At 37.0% G+C, this 23,888-nt stretch overlaps 1 protein-coding gene across 1 annotated transcript; it reads left to right on the top strand.

Moving 5' to 3' along the window:
• Positions 1-22,735: 22,735 nt before the first annotated feature.
• LOC126367283 (protein Asterix) lies at positions 22,736-23,774 on the top strand. Its single transcript, XM_050010715.1, has 4 exons — positions 22,736-22,983; positions 23,169-23,280; positions 23,418-23,533; positions 23,626-23,774. Exons 2-4 carry the CDS (start codon positions 23,169-23,171, stop codon positions 23,722-23,724), a joined length of 327 nt encoding a protein of 108 aa, XP_049866672.1. The 5' UTR covers positions 22,736-22,983; the 3' UTR covers positions 23,725-23,774.
• The last annotated feature ends 114 nt before the right edge of the window (positions 23,775-23,888 follow it).

Genomic DNA, 23,888 nt, shown 5'->3' with positions numbered 1-23,888 from the left:
ACCCCATTGTTTCATTATTGTGTCTGGAAATCTCGGCCTTAGGAGTTTAAACAAGATAAAGTTAAGGTTAAAGTCCTTTTTTGATGTTATGCACTTAAGACAAATTAGGACGCTAAATTGATTTCATCTATTGTGACGTGGCTTCAAGTAAAGTAAGCAACTAAACCAATCTTAGCTTCATTCACAAATATTTTAATTCTGCGGAAGCCAAGTCATCACTGCGAAGACTTGAACGGCGACTGAACGTCGATTGTTGGTGTTTATCCGACCTACCCCAAAACTCGCGACCAGTAAGTTGCCTACCGTATACCTATAGGATGTGGATGGTCCGGCGCAGTGACGTAGCCAAAGCTACCATTTAATTACTTCCACGGTTGGCTAGCATCAGCCCCGTACTTAGCTGCGGTTAGCCACGGTCGTCACGGCGCACGCAAATTGGACGCGATTAAAAATAATTTTCATTTTTGATGTCATTTCGCTCGTTACTGCACGCTGCGATGCGAGTAATTCCTCTTACGTCCTCTCTGTGCAAGTGTACATGCAAATAAGCGTGCTGGTAAGCACATAAACTGACTATCTACCTACCAACGACCTAATAATAGTAGAGACAATCCAGCCAGCATATTATAGTAACGTACTGTACGTTCTCTACTAAAATCTTTTGTAAGTACTACTTACTGAAGACACTCTAAGGGGACACTCCGGCAATGGTTGAATGGGAGACTCTCCAGGATAAAGCAATAAATAGGCAAGATTCCACGACGAACACTCTCTAGTCGATATTCAGGTTAGCAGCGTTTTTCAAGCAACTGAGCAAAGCAAAGTTTCCACTTCAAAGTTACCTACATATTCAATATTCTATTCTTTGTTTATACATACCTATACATATTAGATCACGGATGGTGAGCGTGGCGTCTTCTTCTTCTATCGTGTGAGTTGTGAGGTGAATTCAGCCTCATCAACTCTGGTGTCAGGGCCGCCAAGCCTTATAGGTATATTCAGCCGCCAAGAGCCCCTGACATGGCTCATGTAACCATTACTCACATACATCAGTAAGTAGTAGGTAACCGGAACCACCGACTTAACCTGCCTTCCGAAGCACGGATCATCTTACTTTCAAACAATCAGGTGATCAGCCTGTATGTCCTAACCAAACTGGGGATCACAAAGATGATTTTTGTGATATGTCCCCACCGGGATTCGAACCCGGGAGCAGTGCAACCTGGCAATAGTAGCGTTATAAGTAATTATTTATTTCGTTTCGAATCGAGGAAAAAAGCCTTACCAATAAGAAATTGAAAAGTTTGTATTCCTCTGTGGTGGTGGATATGCACGTGTTCAATCGAATCATTTAACCTCTCATCTGCCGGAACGCGGATCTCGACCAGACACAATGTAAAATCTATTGTGTCTGGTATCTCGGCAGATGAGAGGTTAATCTTACTTGGCTGTCAAAGACTTAACACGATCACCGCTTGTTTATATTTTATTATTCAGGCGGATAGACTTTATGCGCTACTGTCTACTCTGTCAACTCTACTTTGGCGACTTAAAAAGAAAATAAATACAAGAACACCAACAACAACTTTAGTTTTACTTTTAGGTACTTATTTATTTATTTTTATTTTATTTATTTTTAATTTTTTGTTGCACCATCCCGCATCCAAGTTGTAAAAGTTTGTTTCCTTTTGTTGGTTGCCTGGAAGAAATTGCTCTAGAGCAATAAGGCCGCCCAAATTGTACTGTATTCATGTGTTTTGTCTGATTGTTGAAATTTTAGTTCTGTGCAATAAAGTATATTTGATTTGATTTGAACAAATGATAACATCGTTTATGTATGTATGTGCGCATCGCCATGTGTACATTATATGTGTGACGTTCGCATAGGTAGGTAATGTGGCCACTTACCTTACAAGGGCATTGGTTATTACGCAAATTACCGCAAATAACAGACCTTCGACAATTAGATGATGTTCTTTAATGATTACAAAACGTCGGGTATCCTCCTTTATCTCTACATAATTCGAGAACATGTAAAAGTTAGTCGCCTCCGACACATAACTGTAAAATAATAAAGGTTACTATAATGATATGGTTTTGAAGATCACTATCTCCCTAGCATTATCCCGTTTTTCACAGAGTCCACTTACCTAACCTGAAGATTTGACAGGTCCGGCTTTTGACAGAAGCGACTGCCTGTCTGACCTCCCAATACAGGTTAGGTCACGTACCTCCAAAATGCATTTCTCGGGTATGTGGGTTTCCTCACGATGTTTTCCTTCACCGCTGAGCACGTGATAATCATTTGTCATCCAAAAATGAATTCGAAAACAAATTCAAAAAAAGGTTTAGGCCTGTGCTGGATACGAACCTGCGACCTCAAAGTGAGAGCGTTGAGAGAGAGCAAGCGTTCTACCAACTAGGCTACCAAGACTCTGATATGGTTATGATAATGAAGCAAATAAAACATGGCTGAAGCCTCATATTTCTCAGTCGAGAGAGGTTTGACAAGCACTGTTCAACGTGAGTAATGGAGTTAATAAAAGCCGGATCTAATTAACTTCTTATTTGACAGGGCCAAGTCCGACTTTGATGATTTCTTATCTTGTAGGGATAGTTTTTTTGTGTCACTTGTAATTCGCAAGTTAGATAGATACCTTCAAAATATATGTATTTTAATGACTACTTAGAGGGTTTTCTCATAATAGGAAACACGACGGTTACTTATAGAAAAAACACATATGCGTACCTAAGTGATCTCAAAAAACAGCATCTGTTTCTCTACTCAGCCGTATAGGGGATAAGCTGCACTCCCCGGTTAAGAAGAGGGTCTGTGCCCAGTCGTGAGACGTATAACAAACTTACACAATATATTTTGTATATGAAAGTTATACCTACTAAGTACTTAGTAGTATTGATAACACGTAGTTTTTAGGATTTGTGCCCAGTAGGGTCGCCCCCTACTGGCGAGAAGTGGGTGTATATTATAATACACCTCCGCCTAGCCCCTATACCTATCACTCATGTTGTGTTACTACGTAGAACCTACTTCACAGTTTTTTACAATAGTATTTTTGTAACGACACAAGAGAGAGAGTGCTTAGAGAGAGTGAGTGGAAGTTGCACCCCTACAACTGAAAACCTTTCGCTTTGGTTACCTACCTCAATAACGGTTTCATACGTAAGCAACTCAATGGACTTGCTAGAGTAAATGAGTCCCAAATTAGCATAGCACACGATACTGACACTTCAGAACCCCGACAACAACCTCGCCGGTGTCGACGAAGATTTATCTCATTCAGCGCTTATCGCCATCGACCCGCTAGGGAAAATCAAATCTTTCAAAAATAATCCTCTCAGGTGACGGTTTGAGCCGAGACTCGCGCCCAACTGGGCACCCTCATGCCTGTAGTCTTAAATTGCGTACCGGGTGAGAGTCAGCGCTCTCCATTTATCCGGCCAAGTAGTTAATGCGATTTGCGGCTAAACTACAATAAGCCATGTCAAAAAAAGCTTGATATTGAAAAGGCTGGAGGTTTCGCAGGTTGCGGCTCAGCAGTTGGCAGTCGGCAATGCGTTAGAAGTGCACAATTTGCCTCCATTTGCGATAATGACAGAGCGCGCGCTCAGCGTGGATGCTGTATAATGAGACGATCGCATCGATTGATCTGCACAACTTGTATCTAGGCTGTGTTGTTATACAAGGTGTATGTGCAAATGTTACTTCCTCTTTGTATGTTTTGTAACTCTACTCGTAATGTTTGCAAGTCGCAAAGGCAGAGAAGCGAAAGGCACGCAAAAGGTAACGAGAAAACGCATTGTTAGTGAGTTTTGTCTGCAGCAACAATTCTTTCTAAAGCTTTTTAATTTTGCTACATTATTTTTTGGGCGTCTACTGGACTGTGTCTATGTGAGAGAAGGTCACGACCCTCAACAATGATGGACACGACGCAAGAAAGAGGATTGGACTTTTCGTTCCTGAGATTTAGTGATGAGTGAATCAATCAGTGATTGAGTAACCCTTCGCTGTAAAATATATTGATTAATTTACGGTATATAAGTATTTTGTATGGACTATTTGCAATAGAAGCTGTGATGAGCTGGGTGATAGAGACGGAGGGTGTGATCATTAAAACGGCAGGGCTTCACAGATAAACAATGTATTGTCTTTAACGTTTTTAACGTTGTCCGCTTACCTAACCTGAAGATTTGACAGAAGCTACTGTCTGTCTGACTTTCCAACCCACGAAGGGAAAACCAGCCCAATACAGGTTAGGTCACATACCTCCAAAAATGTACTTCATGCTTTCCTTCACCGCTGCCGCACGTGATAATCATTTATGATCCAAACATGAATTCGAAAACAAATTTGAATTTGACAGATTTGAGATTGTCAACAATGATGCCTAAACCATTAGGCCTGTGCTGGGTTCGAATCTGCGACCTCAATGTGAGAGGCAAGCATTCTACCAACTGGGCTACCACGGCTTACTACGAGTTTTAATTGTTATCACGTTTCAAATATATATAATGGAATTATACTAAGGCTAAGTTTGGATGAATTAATATAGTATCGAGAGTAAACGAAAATCGATGCAACACAGGCAGACATGATATAGATAACAGGAAGTAAAACATCACACAGTTTGACATTATGATAAATCAATAAAGCATTAATTATAAACTATGTCTGTACACCCTGTAAAGCAATAGGAACTGCAAGCCTGCGAGCTACGCATGCCGCCCTCACATTATAATTGTGTAATTACACATGATTGGAGATGTTCACATGTGATATAAAGGACCAACCTAACGTCTTAGCGAGTACATGGGTACATATCGTCGTCAGTTTATTTACTCAAGTAAATAATATTTACTCAAGTAACAAGTAATATTTACTCAAGTAAATAAACTTACGACGATATGCCACGCCGCTTTCAGCCGCTATACCATGTTGGGGTTGGTTTAACGGCCTCCGTGGTCCAGTGGTTGAGCGTTGGGCTCACGATCCGGAGGTCCCGGGTTCGAATCCCGGTGGGGACAAAATCACTTTGTGATCGCCAGTTTGGTAAGGACATTACAGGCTGATCACCTGACTGTCCAAAAAGTAAGATGATCCGTGCTTTGGAAGGCACGTTAAGCAGTTGATGCCGGTTACTACTTAATGATGTAAGTAAGTAGTCGTTACATGAGCCATGTCAGGGGCCTTTGGCGGTTCAATAATAACCCTAACACCAGGGTTGATGAGGTTGGTAATTCACCTCACAACCCACACGATAGAAGAATAACTCATTGGTGCAAGTCCGGTACTAAGGTTCGAACCGGCGTTCCCCATTAGAGAAGCAAGCCTGTGAACCACAGGACCACAGTGACTTTTTTTGTAAATTCTAAGTATTTTTTAATTCTGTGGTCTGAAACTTAATCCATGTTGTCTATCGTTGCCCGTGGGGTGAAACTCTGTAAGAGATCACATCCTCCCGGACAACTGGTTCAGCGTGCGATGAATGTACCTCTGACTACCCCAATTGGTGATATACTCGTGAGGTTATATAGGTATGTTATGTATGTTACACATATAAGGTCGTAAAGCCCAGATGCCTTTTAAAATCCAAATCCCATTGTTTAACTATTGTGTCTGGAAATCCGGGCGTTACGAGGTTAAGAAATTCCTATAGGACGTTCAAACAAATTGTGTTTATTTTCGCAGGACCTGATGATTCAGTAGTGTAATTGAAAGTCTAAGTAGAAATTTAATATACACGGTAATAGAGTGGGGAGTGTGGGGGAGAGAGTAGCACGCAGTGGTAATAGTAGTAGTAGTGAGTAGTTATTAGTTGTAGGTTGTAATTTTTAGTGAAGGTAATGATTCTCTAATATAACATCAACATCTTTAATTTAAGAGAGAGAGAGGAGAGAGAGAGAGAGAGTTCTTGTTGGTGTAACATTTTCCATGCAACTTTTTTCAGGGAAAAATAGGGCTGTGGTTTCAATCTTGCCGACCCGCAGTACTGTATGTGACGCGAGTGGAATGGCGGCAGTCTATTTCAAAGCCGTACTAGGACACAACAATATACAAGCAAAACATAACATAACAAATACTTTATTGCACACACATAAAAAACAAAATACAAAACAAAAGAGAAATAGAAAGAGTACAATAAGCGGCCTAACTGCTAAGTACAATACAATACAAAAACACTTTATTGCACTTCTTCTTTTCTTTAAGTAATATTTGTACAAAATAATTAATCATATTTGTTCGGGTTTTATCGACAATATAGAGTAAGTAGTTTTATTGTATTCTTCTAATTCAAATTCAAATTCAAAAATATCTTTATTCATTAGGTAACATAGTTACACTTTGAATCGTCAATTTTTACATAACGAACGTCTCATCCGCCTAAAACTACTGCAGCTTCTCACAACCTGTATAGCCGGGGAAAAGAAGCTGCAAGAAAAACCTCGGCACAGGGCCCTAGACGTTCTTTTAAAAAATAAACATAAAATATTGTTATACAACACTGTTCTCTATAAAACTATCACTTACTACCACAACGTAGTAAACAAAATCAGCCATCAAACATGAAAACGTCCAATTTATTTACGTCGTTCCTAGAGTTTGCCAACACAAGTGAGGTCCTAGCTAGTGCATAGTGGAACGAATGAGTTACAAAAGCATATGTTTTGAGCTGTAGTGCACACCTTATCATTTACCGCATTACGTGAGCAATGATTATAGTAATCTGCTCGTAAGGGAACAATGGCCCGCCGTGCCACCACATGCGTTCTATACGTACAGGCTGATTCGATTACCAGGACGGTCGATTACAAAATTAACTAAACTAATACATACGCCCTTGATGTATAAGAATAAACAAGTACCTACCTATTCATGATACGTATAAGTGGGTACGAAGGTAAGTACATAACTTCCTTCTTGAAAAACCAAACAAATAAGCGTATTAAACGAAGACGTCCTCGGTGGTTCAGTGGTTTGTACCAATGTACCTACCACATTTAGTGTAAATAAATGATTTGATTTGATTTGAGCGTAGAGCTCACGATCCGGAGGTCCCGAGTTCAATCACAAAAATCATTTTGTGATCCCTAGTTTGGTTAGGACATTACAGGCTGATCACCTGATTGTCCGAAAGTAAGATGATCCGTGCTTCGGAAGGCACGTTAAGCCGTTGGTCCCGGTTACTACTTACTGATGTAAGTGAGTAATCGTTACATGAGCCATGCCAGGGGCTTTTAAAGGCGGCTCAATAATAACCCTGACACCAGAGTTGATGAGGCTGAATTCACCTCATAACCCACACGATAGAAGAAGAAGACGCCACGGTCACCATCCGTGATCTAATATGTATATGTATAAACAAAGAATAGAATATTGAATATGTAGGTAACTTTGAAGTGGAAACTTTGATTTGCTCAGTTGCTTGAAAAACGCTGCTAACCTGAATATCGACTAGAGAGTGTTCGTCGTGGAAACTTGCCTATTTATTGCTTTATCCTGGTGAGTCTCCCATTCAACCATTGCCGGAGTGTCCCCTTAGAGTGTCTTCAGTAAGTAGTACAAAAGATTTTAGTAGAGAACGTACAGTACGTTACTATAATATGCTGGCTGGTCGTTACATAAGCCATGTCAGGGGCCTTTGGGGGCTCAATAGTAACCCTGACAGGGTTGATGGGGTTGGTAATCCACCTCACAACCTACACGACAGACGAAGAGGAACCTGTAACGTAGTCGCCATCTTGTATCTACCAGTCCTACTACCTAGCCTGTGGTTCTACTCACCCCGATAAAGATAACGACCCCACGGTCGGGTTATGTCAGTAATGACACTAGTGTATATCTAAATCACTTGAAAAGATCTAAATCATATACTTAAAGCGAAGGTTAGTGGTAGGGCTGGCAGAAGAAGACCTAGAAGGATGTATGTGTACATTGACCAAATTTGAGATGTCCTTAGAAAAGGTTCAGTGAGATCTACTCTGAACCGGCGTGCGTGTATGAAACGATTGATGAATGTGGAGGAAGCAAGAGAAGTATGGCAGGATCGAAGCAAATGGAATCCCATAGTCTCTGCATGGGCAGATCCAGGTGGAGGGTCATGGGTGGCCACTGGAATTTTATCTAATTCTCTACGGATATATAGGTTGTCTGCGACCTGATGACACAAAAAAGCTGAATCCGCTCCTGAGACTCTGCTTAACCCAGTGGGAAATAGGTAAGCGTGAGTTTATGTATAACATGACATAACATAACAAATACTTTATTGCACATACAGGAAAAAACAAAAGAGAAATAGAATGAGTACAATAGGCCGCCTTTGCCCACCTTAGAATAAGTTTATCCTGTAAATGTTTTGTGTATTTGTGTGCAATAAAGTGTTTTTATTATTATTATTATTAATAGGTGGCCTTATTGCTAAGTAGCATTTATATGATAGAATGCTACAAAATTCACCACCCTGTACGTACATTTTACAAATTTAATAGAAAATGTGACCCTTTCACTGTTCCACATAATTAAGGAGTACGCAACACAAAGCCGATCGGCTACAGTTGTTAACATGTTTTATTCCCCGGAATCGGTTGACAATGGCGACCTACGGAACCCTTTCTTCGGCAATTTGCCGACCAGCAGGCAACGGAAGTTAGACCCTCACCCCGAAATTAGGGATCCTTAGGCTCTCCAGGACTCTCATTGTTCAGTACGAACTCCGCCCCGTAGGACTCGAAGTGAGAAGAGCACGTGACATTTCAAAGACGTGTGACGATATAATAAGACGGTTGGAATAATCGAAAGAATAAGAAACGAGTACTGAAACTAACGGGACTATAAGTACGGTCACGAGCATTAATATGTATACACTTTGGTACCATGTCACATTAACTTTTTTGACAAATTGAACTGTAAGTCTCACTAAATGTCAAATATGTTAGTGCGACAGAGTCCTAAAGTGGATACATTATATTGCTCATGACTGTACCTATAGTAACGTACATAGCAGATTGGCCGTTAAACAAACATAAAATATTAAATAAACAACCACTCCGGCAATAGATACTTTGATGATTACAATTTAATGAGTACAATTATAAATTAATCAAGAAAGGCAATATTGTGAATTGCAGGCTTTCCACCTAGGAGATCACCGGTGGAATTAGTTGTAATACATTTAATACTGGGTGGGTATTGATATATAATTTGTTTACTTTTCTCATCGGCGTAGTAGATAGTCTCTGATTAATGGGTAAGTAACATAAAACTAAGGAGACACCTAGTAGTTAGGCTAAGCAGTTCCGGAAATGCATCAATACTAACTTAAATTGAATTAAAAGAAACTCGTTTCTCATGAGCATACTTATAAATATATGATATCCACGTATTAGGTACTTACTGAAAACCGTTACTTTTTAACTAAGTCATACTTAAGTATGCCTTGAAAGAATAAGGTATCCGACAAGGATGCAAGAAAGAAACCTCCCCATTTGGAGATATATCTAATTAGGGTATCTAGTATACAATTGGGTTTGTTTCCTAGGTCAAAGATATATTATGAAATAAGGACATAACTAAAGGCGACAAAAACAATTGTTCTTAATAATAAGCAAATATTCTGTCACGTTTTTCTATGACGTCACAGGTTGCTTTTTCATACAAATTCCATGGTAATTTCGTGTTTTGATATTTAGTAAAAAGTAACTGATTTGATTAGTTGGAAACTACCCTATTCTATATATACCCTATTTTATATACATATTTATATTCCATTGAGGTTGGTACTCCACCTCACAATCTACACGATAGAAGAAGAAGAAGACCCTATTCAATATAATAAGTATTTTGTATTTTGTCATTACCCTTTTTATTTGTGAAACCCTACTACTCAACAATTATGGATTCGCATCGTCGACGAGTCTTTCCAACTGATAATGTTTTTTTATTAATTAAATCAATAATATTTAATGAGGGACTTTCCAGGCTGTGTTCCTCAAAAAGAATATACATGACACTGTGAAGATTTTCCTTTTTTTCATCACATCACTAATTTAAGAGCCACACTCTTGTCACATGTGTTGGACATGTATATAATCTGTGTCCGGATTTTCATGAGCTATTTCGTTAATCGCGCGAGTACCGCGGGCAAGGAACTGATAATCACAGTCGTTGAACTGTGACCAAATGTGTGAATGTCAGATGTTCATTGTCACTTCTAACTAAATGACATCACAAATTAAATCTAAACCTTGCAATCCGTTTGTTCCAGAATAAGTTAATTCTCCGTTCAATAGCACATCCTCCGTCCATTTTAGCTTAGTAATGAGTCATGTCAGTTGGCGGTTCAATAATAACCCTGACACTAGGGTTTGACGAGATGGTGTATGGCATACCAACAACCCACACGATAGAAGAAAAAGAAGCTTAGTAATCTTGAATCCGTTTATGAACTATTCCGTCGAATGGGTTATATCCATGTGAGGAATTTAGTTACGACATCGCCGCCCCCGCCAGCCAGTCGCCACTATCGATGCTTAGACTAAAATTATCTCGTTGGGCCCGCCGCTGACCTTGTCCAACCATGAACTTGCAACCACTGATTACCGAATTACCGCGTCCCCGTCTATACTTACCTCGTACCCGCCGTACGACGATTTAAATAATAAATATCTTATCTAAATAACACCCAACCATTGTTTTAACCCTTCGAACGTAGTAATGACCTGCATTAGCTCGCATCGCTAATAAAATTAGGCTCTTCGCGTAATTTGACTTAATTCTGCCACAATCAAGTCTGAATCAGACTTCGCATTATAAATACAACTTGTGGTGAAATCATTTTTGGGCAACTGCAAGCCTTAAGTGGGAAATGGTGATGATACGTCCACACGGCATAATTTGAATCTGGAATACAAATTGGTATGTATATTTACTTACATAATCTGTCTATCGTTCATGCGATAAAATTATCCATGGGTCTTACTAGTTAACTTAGAAAGTATTTAATTAAATTAGGTATTAATTAATTACATTTCGTCGCATTACAGTTTTTTTTTTCTTTTTTTCTAAATAAGAAACACATCTGGATATGATTTTGACACGGACTCAATTTATTCCCGGATTGAAATTAAGTAAGTAATTCAAAGAAATCGAGGTGTTTAAGTATAAGTAGTACGTAGTTTTCACTTTAGGACGATGATTTTTACTTAATATTCGTAGGTAATAGTTTAGATTTAGGATATCATTTAAATAGAACGGAAATAGGTTACGACAATTTTTATTCTCTACAATTTATTTGCGATTAAAATTAAATTAGGTACCTTTTGTTACACATTGTAGGAATCGCGTAAGAATTAAACTCATGTCGACATTCTACTGTTTGCAGACATTATACAAATTATTATATTCTACTTTCCGAGTTTCTTTGTTGTATCGTAAGAACTCGTGAACTTTGGTAGATGTTTCGTGAAAGGTTGCCTCAGCATTCCGGTAGCGAGTGGTTTCGACAGAATGCCACAACCGCAGCTGCTGGCTGCTGTAATTTCTGGCTAATGAACACCCAGCAGAGACTACTAATTAATCCGCCATATTAGTTAATTGTCCCCGCCCCCGCCACTCCCCTTGCCCCTCTATAGTCCGCTGGATTCGCATTCAGAGGTAGTGGCGCAAGTATGGGCAATAAGCCGTATTTTTTTTGGCGTGGTTCCTTGTAGATTTGTCGCATATGGCACTAACAACTTGGCCGGACACATGAGGAGCACTGAGGGCTCTCACCCAGTGAGAAGCCGACAGGTAATACGGTTTTTGCATGATTTATACCTCTCCTGTGCTACAGTGCCACATGCTTACACCAACATGATCTCGCCTAATTTCCTTATAGGGTAGGCCATGGTATTTTTCTTACTACAATCCTCACCCACCGCTTTCACGCCTTTTACTCTCATCAAAACTTCCACACACGCTCGTCGGTCTGCTGACAAACAAAATTACAGTTTTAAAACGTATCATCTATCAATAGCAGAGTTATCAGATAGGTATTAGTACTTATATAATTCTGTAACAGTCGCATTACAAACAAGCTCTATCGGAAAGTTTGACGAATGATAGAAACAACTACAATATCGTTGATCGCACTTTACATAGTTAGATGAAGTAGTTAAGTATTTATTGTATAAGTAGGTACAGATTAAGTAAGCTACATATGAGAAGTCACTGTGGACCTGTGGTTCACAGGCTTGCCTCTCAAACAGGGAGCGCCAGTTCGAACCCCGGTACCGGACGTGCACCAATGTGTTATTAATTAATCTTAAGTGCAGTTTTCACTAACACAGGTGGCTTTATCATTATTATAGATCTCCTATCACGTTGATCTAACAGAAGGCTCGGTGAAGTGTGAGTACTTAGTTCATCTAATTAGGATATTTAGGATATTTAATTAGGATATAGTCGTGCGTGAGTTTATGTTATAATATTATGTTGTATATAAGAAATTGTTACTAAGACGAAGTTTGCACTGAGAATTTTAAGATAATTATTACCTACGAGTTCGATTTTCTGTGTAGGTACACCCTCGGCACCCAGTCTCGCTACTCGCTTACAGTTAAACTTACATTATAATTCGTGCTTCAGTTTCCGTTACCGATGTTTTGCTGTCGACTGTACGTCGGCGTTGAAATGAAAGATTTCCTGCGTAATAATGTCTAATTACCTGTACTTAGTGTAAGTTACAACCTTATAAAGGTTAATAGAACCATTAAGAGGCGGATGTTTGACAAATGCTATCAATCATACAGGCTTAGTTTTTATTATTGAATAGCAATAAATTGATTGAATAGCAAATTGAAATACTTATGTGTTTCATAGACTTGAGCTCGAATGTCAAGTAAGAAGTGGATTTTTCCATTCAAAATATGTATCGATAGGGGTTGCGACTCAAGCAACCTCCAAAAATAAATAAAGTAAGTACCTATAGTAGGGTAAGGTTGCTTAAGTCGTACCCCCTAAGGAAGTAATGCTGTAAAATTCAGTACAATAGAAATAATACAAAAACATCTGCATCTAAAGAATCTTTATTTATTTGCTTTTTAATTAATAATCACAGAAACTTAAAATCTTTTATCAAAACAGGTATTATAACGTTTTTTCCAAAATATAGCTTCGGTACGATTAAGGCGCCTGGTTGCCTAATTCGTACTACTTATAGCCTAAGTCGTACTTAGACAATAAATTTGAGAAATCATATTATAAACTATATAGAAAAACGATGAGGTAGTTCAAATTTTTCAGCAAGCTCGAAAGCAAGTTTTCTGAATTCAGTGGTAGTCAAACCGAAGAAACAAGACTCTAGATTCATCAAATGCTGTGCTAGTATTTCTTCCATGTCTGGTGACATGTCATTAGGTCTTCCAAATTTAGTTTTTCAATTCAAACCTTTTAAATGTCGTCGCAGTGTGGGCTTTGGTATATTAAATCTTCTACAGGCGTCATTAAAACCAATTTCTCCATTCCGATGTTTCTCTAAAGCTTCGTCCATAATCCTCTTGCTTCCAAATATTGTACTTTCTTTTCGCCATATTTATAATCTGGTAAAAAATCTACTCATCTACTCATCCATCCATATCATCACGACCGTTATTCCCTAAGGGGGGTGGTCAGAAGCATATTCTAATCAAAGACCTGACCTATGCTCACGCTCCTGCTTATTAAACAATTTTCTCAATACCTAAGTCGTACCGGTACGAGTAAGGAATTTTGCACAGGTACGACTTAAGCAGCGGGGTTTCTAAGTTTAAAATTAAAATCACTGGCATAACCTAAAAAAGTTCGAACGTTTGAGTATGTCTAAACGATTGCCAATTAAGTATTACAAATAAGTGTAAACAAAGAAATAATGTAAGGATCATATTCTTGGCATAAAAAGCTTACGAATGAGACAAAAATTTTAATGAAAATTGCGTAAAAACTTACTTCTTTGAATTATTTCTGCTGCACGAAGCCGGCCAGCAAACCATTTGTTTACGTTTGCTCGGGCGACTAAATAGTTCAGGCGGGCAACATTAGATGGCGCAATTTATAAGTATCAGACAAGATATAGCCGCGGTACGACTTAGGCCGTGGTACGACTTAAGCAACCTTACCCTACCTAATAAAACAGTAAAAAATACAAGAGAAGTCCCATTTGACATTTATAACAATTTAGGTAACTTCCGTCCGTTACCTACTGGCTTCCGTTTACTGTGTGTCTAAAGTACTTGCACCGTACCTATAAGGGCCGACTTCTAAAAAGGGCCATGTAGGAAAACTCACTCTTCCCATTTTCAAAACGGCTTCAATTTTATATTGCAATATCCCAAACCACCCATAGCCAAAATGCAGTCCGGTATTTTACTTAAGCACGCCAATTTGACAGTAACTTTGAGTTTGTGTCAAGCAGCAGATTAGAAGACCGTTTTTGAAAATTGATGCGCTTCTTTTAGTTCTTAACAACTGTCAAAAAACGGCCTCAGAGTGGACTAGTGGTTCTGTCTGTCTCAAGAGAGTTGTTCTCACGATCTGGACGCCCGGTTTCGATTCCCAATGGGTGTATTTCACAAATACACTTTGTGATCCCTAGTTTGGTTGGCAGGCTAATATAACCCGATTATACGAAAGTATGATGATCCGTGCTTCGCAAGACACGTAATGCAGCCCCCGGTTACTATTTAATTACATAAGAACGTATGTAAAGAAGATTATTGTGCCTACTTGTATATTGTTCTTTTCTTGTGTGATTACAATAAAGAGCTTTTATAGTATTGTCACATGAACCAAGTCTGGTGGCGGCTTAATAATAATCCTGAAACCAGAGTTGTAGGCACTATTAGGAGAACATGAGCCGTGTCAGGGGCTTTTGGCGAATATGACCTAACGTGGCCAGTAGGTACTCTTCTAGAGACTTTGCCTTGATGTGGTGAGCTGGAAGACATAATATTTTACTTGTAAATTATAATTATTATTCTTAAAATGTTTTAAATATTGTGTGTGTTGTTACAAATATTAACTTATGTTTTTAATTTGTTTTCAATAAAAAAAAACATACCTACACGTCGCACATTGGGTCGAAAGTGCTATTACAGGGACTTACGATTCAACTTTCGTTTATCACATATTTGATTATGCCATTAGATAGAGCTAATCAAACACAATAAATGTTATGTTAGGTCATTTTTTCCTAAAGTTTATACTTTGGTCAGAAAAAAACATTTTCTGTTTTTTTTGTATGAAACGTATCAAAGACAGTTAAATTTCTGCCAAGTCCATACCGATCCAGCTGCGAGACCTTATTTTCTGTAATCTTTGTCTAGTTGACTACTCAAATGCAAAATCAGCATCTGCCTAAAGTTGCAATTCTTTGAAAAAAATGGGTCAGAAAAGGACAAAAAATTCAACATTTCAAAATTCAGTTTTATGTGATATTAATTTATTATAAGCTTAGTTCTATGTTAAATACTATACAGAAATACATTACAACACAAGTGACAAAGTTAAAATGAACAAAAAAATATTTTGAAGCTACCTACCCAGAACATATAATTAATGAATAACCTTTACTTATGTTTTTTCGTTATAAAATTTCTCAAAATTAATTAACTTCTATCTATCACTATTGCTCGCTATAAATTGTGACAATACATTCTTACAACTCTTATTAATTGGTTACCTACATAAGTTTTAACAAAATAATAATATAATCTTAAGAGATACTTAAACAAAAATATACTACTTAACTTGTAAAAGACAAAAGATATTAAATACAAAAAGTTAGCCATTATTTTAAAATGCTATTCACTTCACTATCACTAGAACTATCTTCTAAATTACTTATGTCTATAAATTCTATATCAGATTCAAGCGGATAATGCAGCAAAAGCTCTCTAGCTTCGGAAGAAAGAATCATTCCCTTTTGCTTTGTCATTCGAGGTCTAAGACTCGTTATCACTGGATCAGAAGACAATAGAAGATTATGCAAAATGTCTTCATTTGTCGCTGTCCTACTTATTTTTCTGGAATGGTTCTCTCTGTATTTCGGGAAGTCTTTGTTACGAGCTTCTGCTGTTTCTTCAGATAGTTTTGAATTTTATCCAAAAATTGATAAAATTCAAAATTTTCTAAGTACTGAAAAAACACTGCAAATATGTATGTGGAATTTTATCCATGGTATTACATGCCATCGAGCTATTGATCCATGGAGCTGATATAATTAAACATTTTGGTGCTATGCCCATAGGAAAACTATCTGAAGAAGCAGCAGAAGCTCGTAACAAAGACTTCCGGAAATACAGAGAGAACCATTCCAGAAAAATAAGTAGGACAGCGACAAATGAAGACATTTTGCATAATCTTCTATTGTCTTCTGATCCAGTGATAACGAGTCTTAGACCTCGAATGACAAAGCAAAAGGGAATGATTCTTTCTTCCGAAGCTAGAGAGCTTTTGCTGCATTATCCGCTTGAATCTGATATAGAATTTATAGACATAAGTAATTTAGAAGATAGTTCTAGTGATAGTGAAGTGAATAGCATTTTAAAATAATGGCTAACTTTATTGTATTTAATATCTTTTGTCTTTTACAAGTTAAGTAGTATATTTTTGTTTAAGTATCTCTTAAGATTATATTATTATTTTGTTAAAACTTATGTAGGTAACCAATTAATAAGAGTTGTAAGGATGTATTGTCACAATTTATGGCGAGCAATAGTGATAGATAAAAGTTAATTAATTTTGAGAAATTTTATAACGAAAAAACATAAGTAAAGGTCAATCAATTCTAATTATGTTCTGGGTAGGTAGCTTCAAAATATTTTTTTGTTCATTTTAACTTTGTCACTTGTGTTGTAATGTATTTCTGTATAGTATTTAACATAGAACTAAGCTTATAATAAATTAATAAAACATAAAACTGAATTTTGAAATGTTGAATTTTTTGTCCTTTTCTGACCCATTTTTTTCAAAGAATTGCAACTTTAGGCAGATGCTGATTTTGCATTTGAGTAGTCAACTAGACAAAGATTACAGAAAATAAGGTCTCGCAGCTGGATCGGTATGGACTTGGCAGAAATTTAACTGTCTTTGATACGTTTCATACAAAAAAAACAGAAAATGTTTTTTTCTGACCAAAGTATAAACTTTAGGAAAAAATGACCTAACATAACATTTATTGTGTTTCATTAGCTCTATCTAATGGCATAATCAAATATGTGATAAACGAAAGTTGAATCGTAAGTCCCTGCAATAGCACTTTCGACCCAATGTGCGTCGACTTTAAATATTCACTAATATCTTCTTCCTTAGGATATTTGACAAATTGAACTTAAGTCTAAATGTCAAAGAGTTAATAAGTACCTATGCTCTGGATTCTAAGATGGGTGCATGATACCTACTTAATGCTCAACATGACCAGAGGGTGGTGAGGAGGGTGGGAGAGGAGGGGTGAGTGGGGGGGGGGTTATTTAGTTATTTCCTTATTGATATTCCAACGTCTGCTTCAATGTCTTTAAATTAGTTATGACCCATTACCCAGATAAGTAGGTATCTTTTTAATAGGTCCTTGTTTAATTTCGATGACAGGTACATTTTTGGGATTCTTGTATGTACTTACAAGAATAATCGTAATCAGAATGGTCCAATTATATAGGTATTTTAAGCCGCTTAATATAGGTAGGTATGTGAGCGGTATTATTTTAGATTTCACATGTAAATGCGTGGGCGGCGAATGGCCACGGGCGGTGGGCGTGCGCGGTTGGCCGGCCAATCGCCGCTCAGCGCGCAACTCGCCGCTAAAGCCTCCGATGTTGCCCTTTTTTCCACACACCACTTACATTAATTGGCAACATTTGCATATTTTGAACATTAGGTACCTACCTACCACAAAACATGTTGTTCTTATTTATGTGGACTCTAGAGTCGCTATAGTAAAATTTAATATGTGCCGATAAAGTAAGTGGCTAACAAGTAACAACCACTAACAAGCTAAACAAGCCATGTCCGCAGGGTGTTAGGTATAATTAAGAAACATGCAAGTTATTGCGAAGAAAAATTAGGTAGGAGGCAGTACGTATTCGAATCTAATAAAATACCTAAGCTACGCACGGAATGCTGTAGAAAAAAATAATCTATCCAGAGACGTTTTTCTTTTTTTTTGTTTTGGTTTTCCCCGAAGGGTAAGGCAAAGGGAACTATGCCCATACAGCCATGTCTGACGTATTTTTTTTCTTGATGATTAATGAAGTGATGAAAGGTGATGATGATGAAACCTAAGCCCCCACCCTCGGAGTAGACTCCTACTCCGAACCCCAAACGAATTAACTCAAAAGTCCGCATAAAATTTTGAGTTATGAAGCGGCTTCCCGGCACGAAGCGAAAATAGGCAGATACACTTTGTTTATTGAATACTCCAATATAATAACACTCGCGAATGTCTTCCGACTAACTTAATGCGATCATTAACCACAAAACACCACTTCGTATTAATTATTTAGATTACTCAATGAAGAAAGCAACTGTCCCGTTCCCGTTTCCCGCCGAAAAGCCCTATCCAGAGACGATAAGTTACACAAAATATTATACAGAACAATGAGCTTTATTTCACAAGTACCTAGGTAAATAGTTTTTATTTGACGTGACTTGTTGTAGATTTGATGCTAATGGCATTAACTACTTGGAGGGAGTTTAACTACTTCCGGCCGGATTTCAGAAATAGATAAAATTACACAACTTCTGCAAATGCCAAAACTGGCTAAAAGTGTTTAGTGGCGATTTAAGGCTTTCATAACTTTTCAAATAAGTAGGATGATGTGCGTATTTTTCAGGTAACGCCTTCTACAAGATAAATCTACAGGCCAGATGGGGAGAAAGGACTTTTTCTTTCCACATAGGTACTTAAAGGGCAAGATGGAGCAGTCCTGTGGATAAGATAATCACAAAGACACCTGAACGGGCTATTGCTGCTCAGAATAAGTAGGTACCTATTTACACTTGAAGACTGCATCTTCATCTTTGTCCTCTATCTTCGTTTCGTATGTCAATATGGTCTGCGGGACTAAAATCGGTTTGGCTACTAACATAGGTACCTAAGTACCTACTTATATACGCCATTTTTAATTTTACTATCTACAGCTTCCATTGCACTTTTCTTGTTCTATTCTCAACAATCACCTGTAGGTACGAGTACCTACCTACTAGTTTATTTTTTTACAGTAGCATTTTTATTCGTCTGAGAAGTGCGAGTCAGTTTAAAACGGTGATAACAGCAAAGCCTAATTAGCCCTACCTGTCATATCCTGTCATACCCCCACGGATCATTTGAGTAAAAAAACTATATAAAAGAAAAGTACATCGTAGAGTCACGGGTTAGAATCCGGGGTGAGCCAAGCCAGCTAAACCCCTCAATTCGGCTTTATGACTTTGACGTAACGTAATTTCCAGCATTCGTGTCTGGATAATGGCAAAAATCTCGACCCCAATTATATGGGATTGAAATGATAGCTGAGAAGGAGTGAGTGTAAATGGGTGTACTGTACACCTAGGATAGGTAGGTACATGAGTGATGCTTTATTTTGTAAAAGCAATATGCAACACATAAAAAAAGAAGTTCTTATCTGTTAGCAAAGATATTGCCATATAACAAAAAATTTGCAAAAATATTTTTAAGCTATGTTCGCAGTGTTATAACATTATCTAAAATTGATTAGGTGGGTACGTAGGTACCTACTTAAATGCATGCAACTTCATGCAAGGAATTATTGCGAAAAAAGTTAGCTTAGCTACACATGAAATGCTTTGTACCAGGAACAGTCAGGATCGGATCATTAGAATTTAATAACTAAGAAATAAAATTGTATGATTTTATGACATTTAATTAAAATAAAGTTAACTAGCATTATTTATCGTCATTAAAATGCCATCTAGTGTGCAGTAGCGTTACTATCACATTTATTCTAATTTCATTATTAATAAAGATTTCCTCAGACATTTGGGAATATCCTTTATAGAACTTATTGGTGCTAATTCCTGTAAACACCATCTAATTTTATTTTAGGTTATATCTGTCATTTTCTTATCCGCCGAAAAGGAAAGGGACGGGTAATCGACAAGCATAAAATTTATGGAACACACGTCAATTTTAAGCACAAATCTAAAACAACCGTCTAAAAATTCGCCCGGGTTATTCATTTATTTACTCATTCTTCCTAAAATTAAGAGCTGTCAATCATCCGTCCCTTTCCTTTTCGGCGGATAAGAAAATGACAGGTATAACTTAAAGTAAAATTAAGAGATGTCTGCAGGAATCGGGGCCATTTAAGTACCTACCCATTTTTTTTAGATTTTTTTTAGTATAGCACGATTACTTATGTCTTTCTTTCCTGCATCAATCAGATGGTTGTGGTTTTTACAAAATTTCTAATACAGAAGAAGCATTTAAAGATGTATAATAACGCACGACGTCTATTGTTTTTGTGTTAATATAAAGTTAAAAAAGAGAACGACGAGATAAAACAGTGACTAAATAAAAAAAGTATTTGAAACCATGCCAAAAAAAAAAACAGTAAAACATTCATTAGTTCATTCCAAAGACCTTGTATAGAATAGACGGATAATATTTTAGAGTGACGATCAAACTATCACAGCTCTCTTTCTTCCCTATGGCAACAATCTCTGTGGAAAAAAGAAACAAACATAGACAAACACCGCTGTCTAGAACGTCAGTGTTTACCGTTTTGAGATGTTGTGGTAGTCAGCTGGATACCAAACCTGCCGTTAGTTTTTTGGTGTTTTGGGACATTATTTTAACTTTTTATATAAACAATCTGTGAAATAGTTATTCATTATGAACCATGGCTTGCGTAGCTTTTGGTTGTGAGAGTAGAATGGGTGTTATAATGGAGAACGATCAAACAATGTCTCACCATGGGTAAGTTATCGACCACATAATACATGTTTGTGTGCAAGAAATACATTACCTGGTCTGGTTTTTGTAAAGTTTATTGAGCCCTAAACACGATGCAGACGCATATTTTCAGCAAAGCCGTCACATTTGTACAAATAATTGATTTCACATTTTACGTTAATCAGCTTTGACAGATCATGTACCCAAAGTATTATAAGTAGTGTTGTCCTTTGATATCGATAACATAATATTATGTTTGAATGTAACATCTACATGTTGCGTTATTCTATTCACGTTTAATTTATTTTTCGACCTGTTTCCGATTTGGATGAAGATTACATAAAGATATTGTATTTTCCAGATTTCCTAAATATCCTAATTTACGAAACAAGAAATTAAGAAACAATTAGATTCAGACCATGAAACGAGATAATTCTCTCTTCTGAAGGACGCCTTCTCCTTATTTAAGCCTGTGCTAATTACATTTCGATGTATCTTGCTTTCTATCGAGCAGGATACCAAACAAAAATATTACATAGAGATGCAGTACCAACAATATTCACTCACATATCTCACATAAGGTGAGTTTAAGTTTAGTTATAAGTTTATAGATAAATTTGCAGCTATTTCGTTTTTGTATTCTACATTAGCATGGAAAAAATATTTCAATACAATACAAATATTCTCTATTGCACAAAATAATTAGTATGAATAACTATTTTGGTAATTACCTGTGATTATTCCTTCTATAAATAATTAGTATGAATAACTATTTTTGTAATTACATGTGATTATTCCTTCTATGTGCAATGTGTAAACATGCAATGCTTGTGTATTTGTGTGCTCCACGTTAATATGTGCCATTCTTGCAGGTAAAGTTATAACGACCAGAGCCGACACTATACACTTCTAAAGAAAGTGAACAAGAGGAAATATTTTTTTTTATCACCAAAAGTCGGAATTGTTCAGTGCTTCGTAGTCATTGTATTCTAACTATATTGAATAAAAATCTTATAAAGAAGTATTTGCTTTTATTCTTTAATCGCATTGAGATAATCCCCGAAATATACTAGAAGGTCGTCTACTTCTTGTATCGAGAGCCGATTCGATTTCCGGTCAAGTCAATGAAAAACGTGTATTTAATTTTTATAAAAGGGTAGGTATGTGATTTATAGCAACCAAAGGGTGGCCGCAATGTCGTATTAAAATGATACTATAGTATATGTGGACTAGATGGACCGTCCTCGACCTCCTCGGCCATAACACCTTGCGAAATGACATAGATTCAAAAATGATAAATTGACCTTTAACAAGTTTGTCCATGATAATTACGTTGAATAAGTGGTTCTGAATCTGTCACCGCAACGTACGGTTCTTCTTAGGTATCTTTCTATCAGGGTACAAATAGGTATCGTTTTAACTAATTTACTTGTGGTTCTACCCACCCAGGTATGGATACTAGGTCGTTATTTCTGTATTTAATTAATCATTCAATTTGTAATGTATATTTTTTTAGATCTTGGACTAACATGAAATATTTAGCCAATAATAATGTCGATAAAGACATGGAACGGCACTAGTGGTTCTGATACAAAAACATATACTATAGGTACGTTTCTATAACAAACCCGCTACACGAGTACAAAAGACGTTACGACGATAGTATATTTATCTCTTTTTAACTTATGACGGCTCACATGAGTGCGAAAGACAAAACCTATGTTTTTCTTTCGTCTTAAATATGCTCCGTCTATTCTATACAAGGTCTTTGGTTCATTCATTGATCATTCACGTCAGTTGATCAGTTCACGTCACGTCACGTTACTTGCAGTAGTGTAGTTGCAGTTACTTGCTTCTTTTTGTCCGAACCGAAAAAAGATTTTTGTAGTAGTTTTCTGATTATTTCTAAATATTCCGTTGATTTATTTACCTTAAATATTTACATCTTAATCAGTGTCGTCGGTAGACGAGTAATTGTGAACCAATTTTAGAGAAAGATAACAGAAAAGAATCAATTATTTGTGGGCCAATTCTAAAAACGCAAAAGGTGAGCTAGTTTTATATATAAACCACAAATTCTTTGCTGTTTTAACGTTTATTCTTTTGTAGACTGATTACAGGTTTTCCTATAGCTTTCTCAAATTATATAAATATAAAACGTTCCCAATTTTGAGTCATAATTTTTGGGTCAATTCATGGATAATAAAAACCTAACGTAATAAACGTTTTTAGATGCAAATAACATCAGACCCTCGCCGCGCCGACCGCGAGCGTCGCTACAAGCCTCCACCACCGACATCAGCCCCAGATGAAGACCTTACTACTGATTATATGAATATTCTTGGTTAGTATTAATGATAAAATATTATCTCACTCTGCCCTTGGCCTACTATAGACAAAAATACCCAATAGAAATATATTATATGGGTGCTTAGAAATAAGAAATAAAGTCTTACAATAAGCAAAACCTTTCTATTACAGGCATGGTGTTCTCTATGTGTGGACTCATGATGCGTTTAAAATGGTGTGCCTGGACCGCTGTATTTTGTTCAAGCATTAGTTTTGCCAATTCTAGAGTATCTGATGATACCAAACAGGTTAGTATGTATAATGTTATATTATAGTTCAGTCAACTATTATGATAAATGTTTTGTTCTTGTAATAATACCTTGCTCTCCTTGTTTTACAGATTGTGAGTTCTTTTATGTTGTCAATATCAGCAGTGGTCATGTCATATCTTCAAAACCCTGCACCTATGTCACCACCTTGGGCTGCCCTTACCACATAATTAGACTGCAATATTAATAAAACAACCAATAAAAAATATTTATATTTCAATTGCATTTTCAATTCTATATTAATAATTACTTGAGTAGAGTGTGAGGACCTTACCTGGGAACAATTTTCCTATCTTATTATCTTAGTTTTTTACATACATTTTTAGTCATAAAA

Source organism: Pectinophora gossypiella, chromosome 6, assembly GCF_024362695.1.
Source record: "Pectinophora gossypiella chromosome 6, ilPecGoss1.1, whole genome shotgun sequence".
NCBI classification, from domain to species: domain Eukaryota; kingdom Metazoa; phylum Arthropoda; class Insecta; order Lepidoptera; family Gelechiidae; genus Pectinophora; species Pectinophora gossypiella.
Note: the sequence above shows the minus strand (reverse complement) of the source record. Positions and strands in the feature narration are given on the sequence as shown.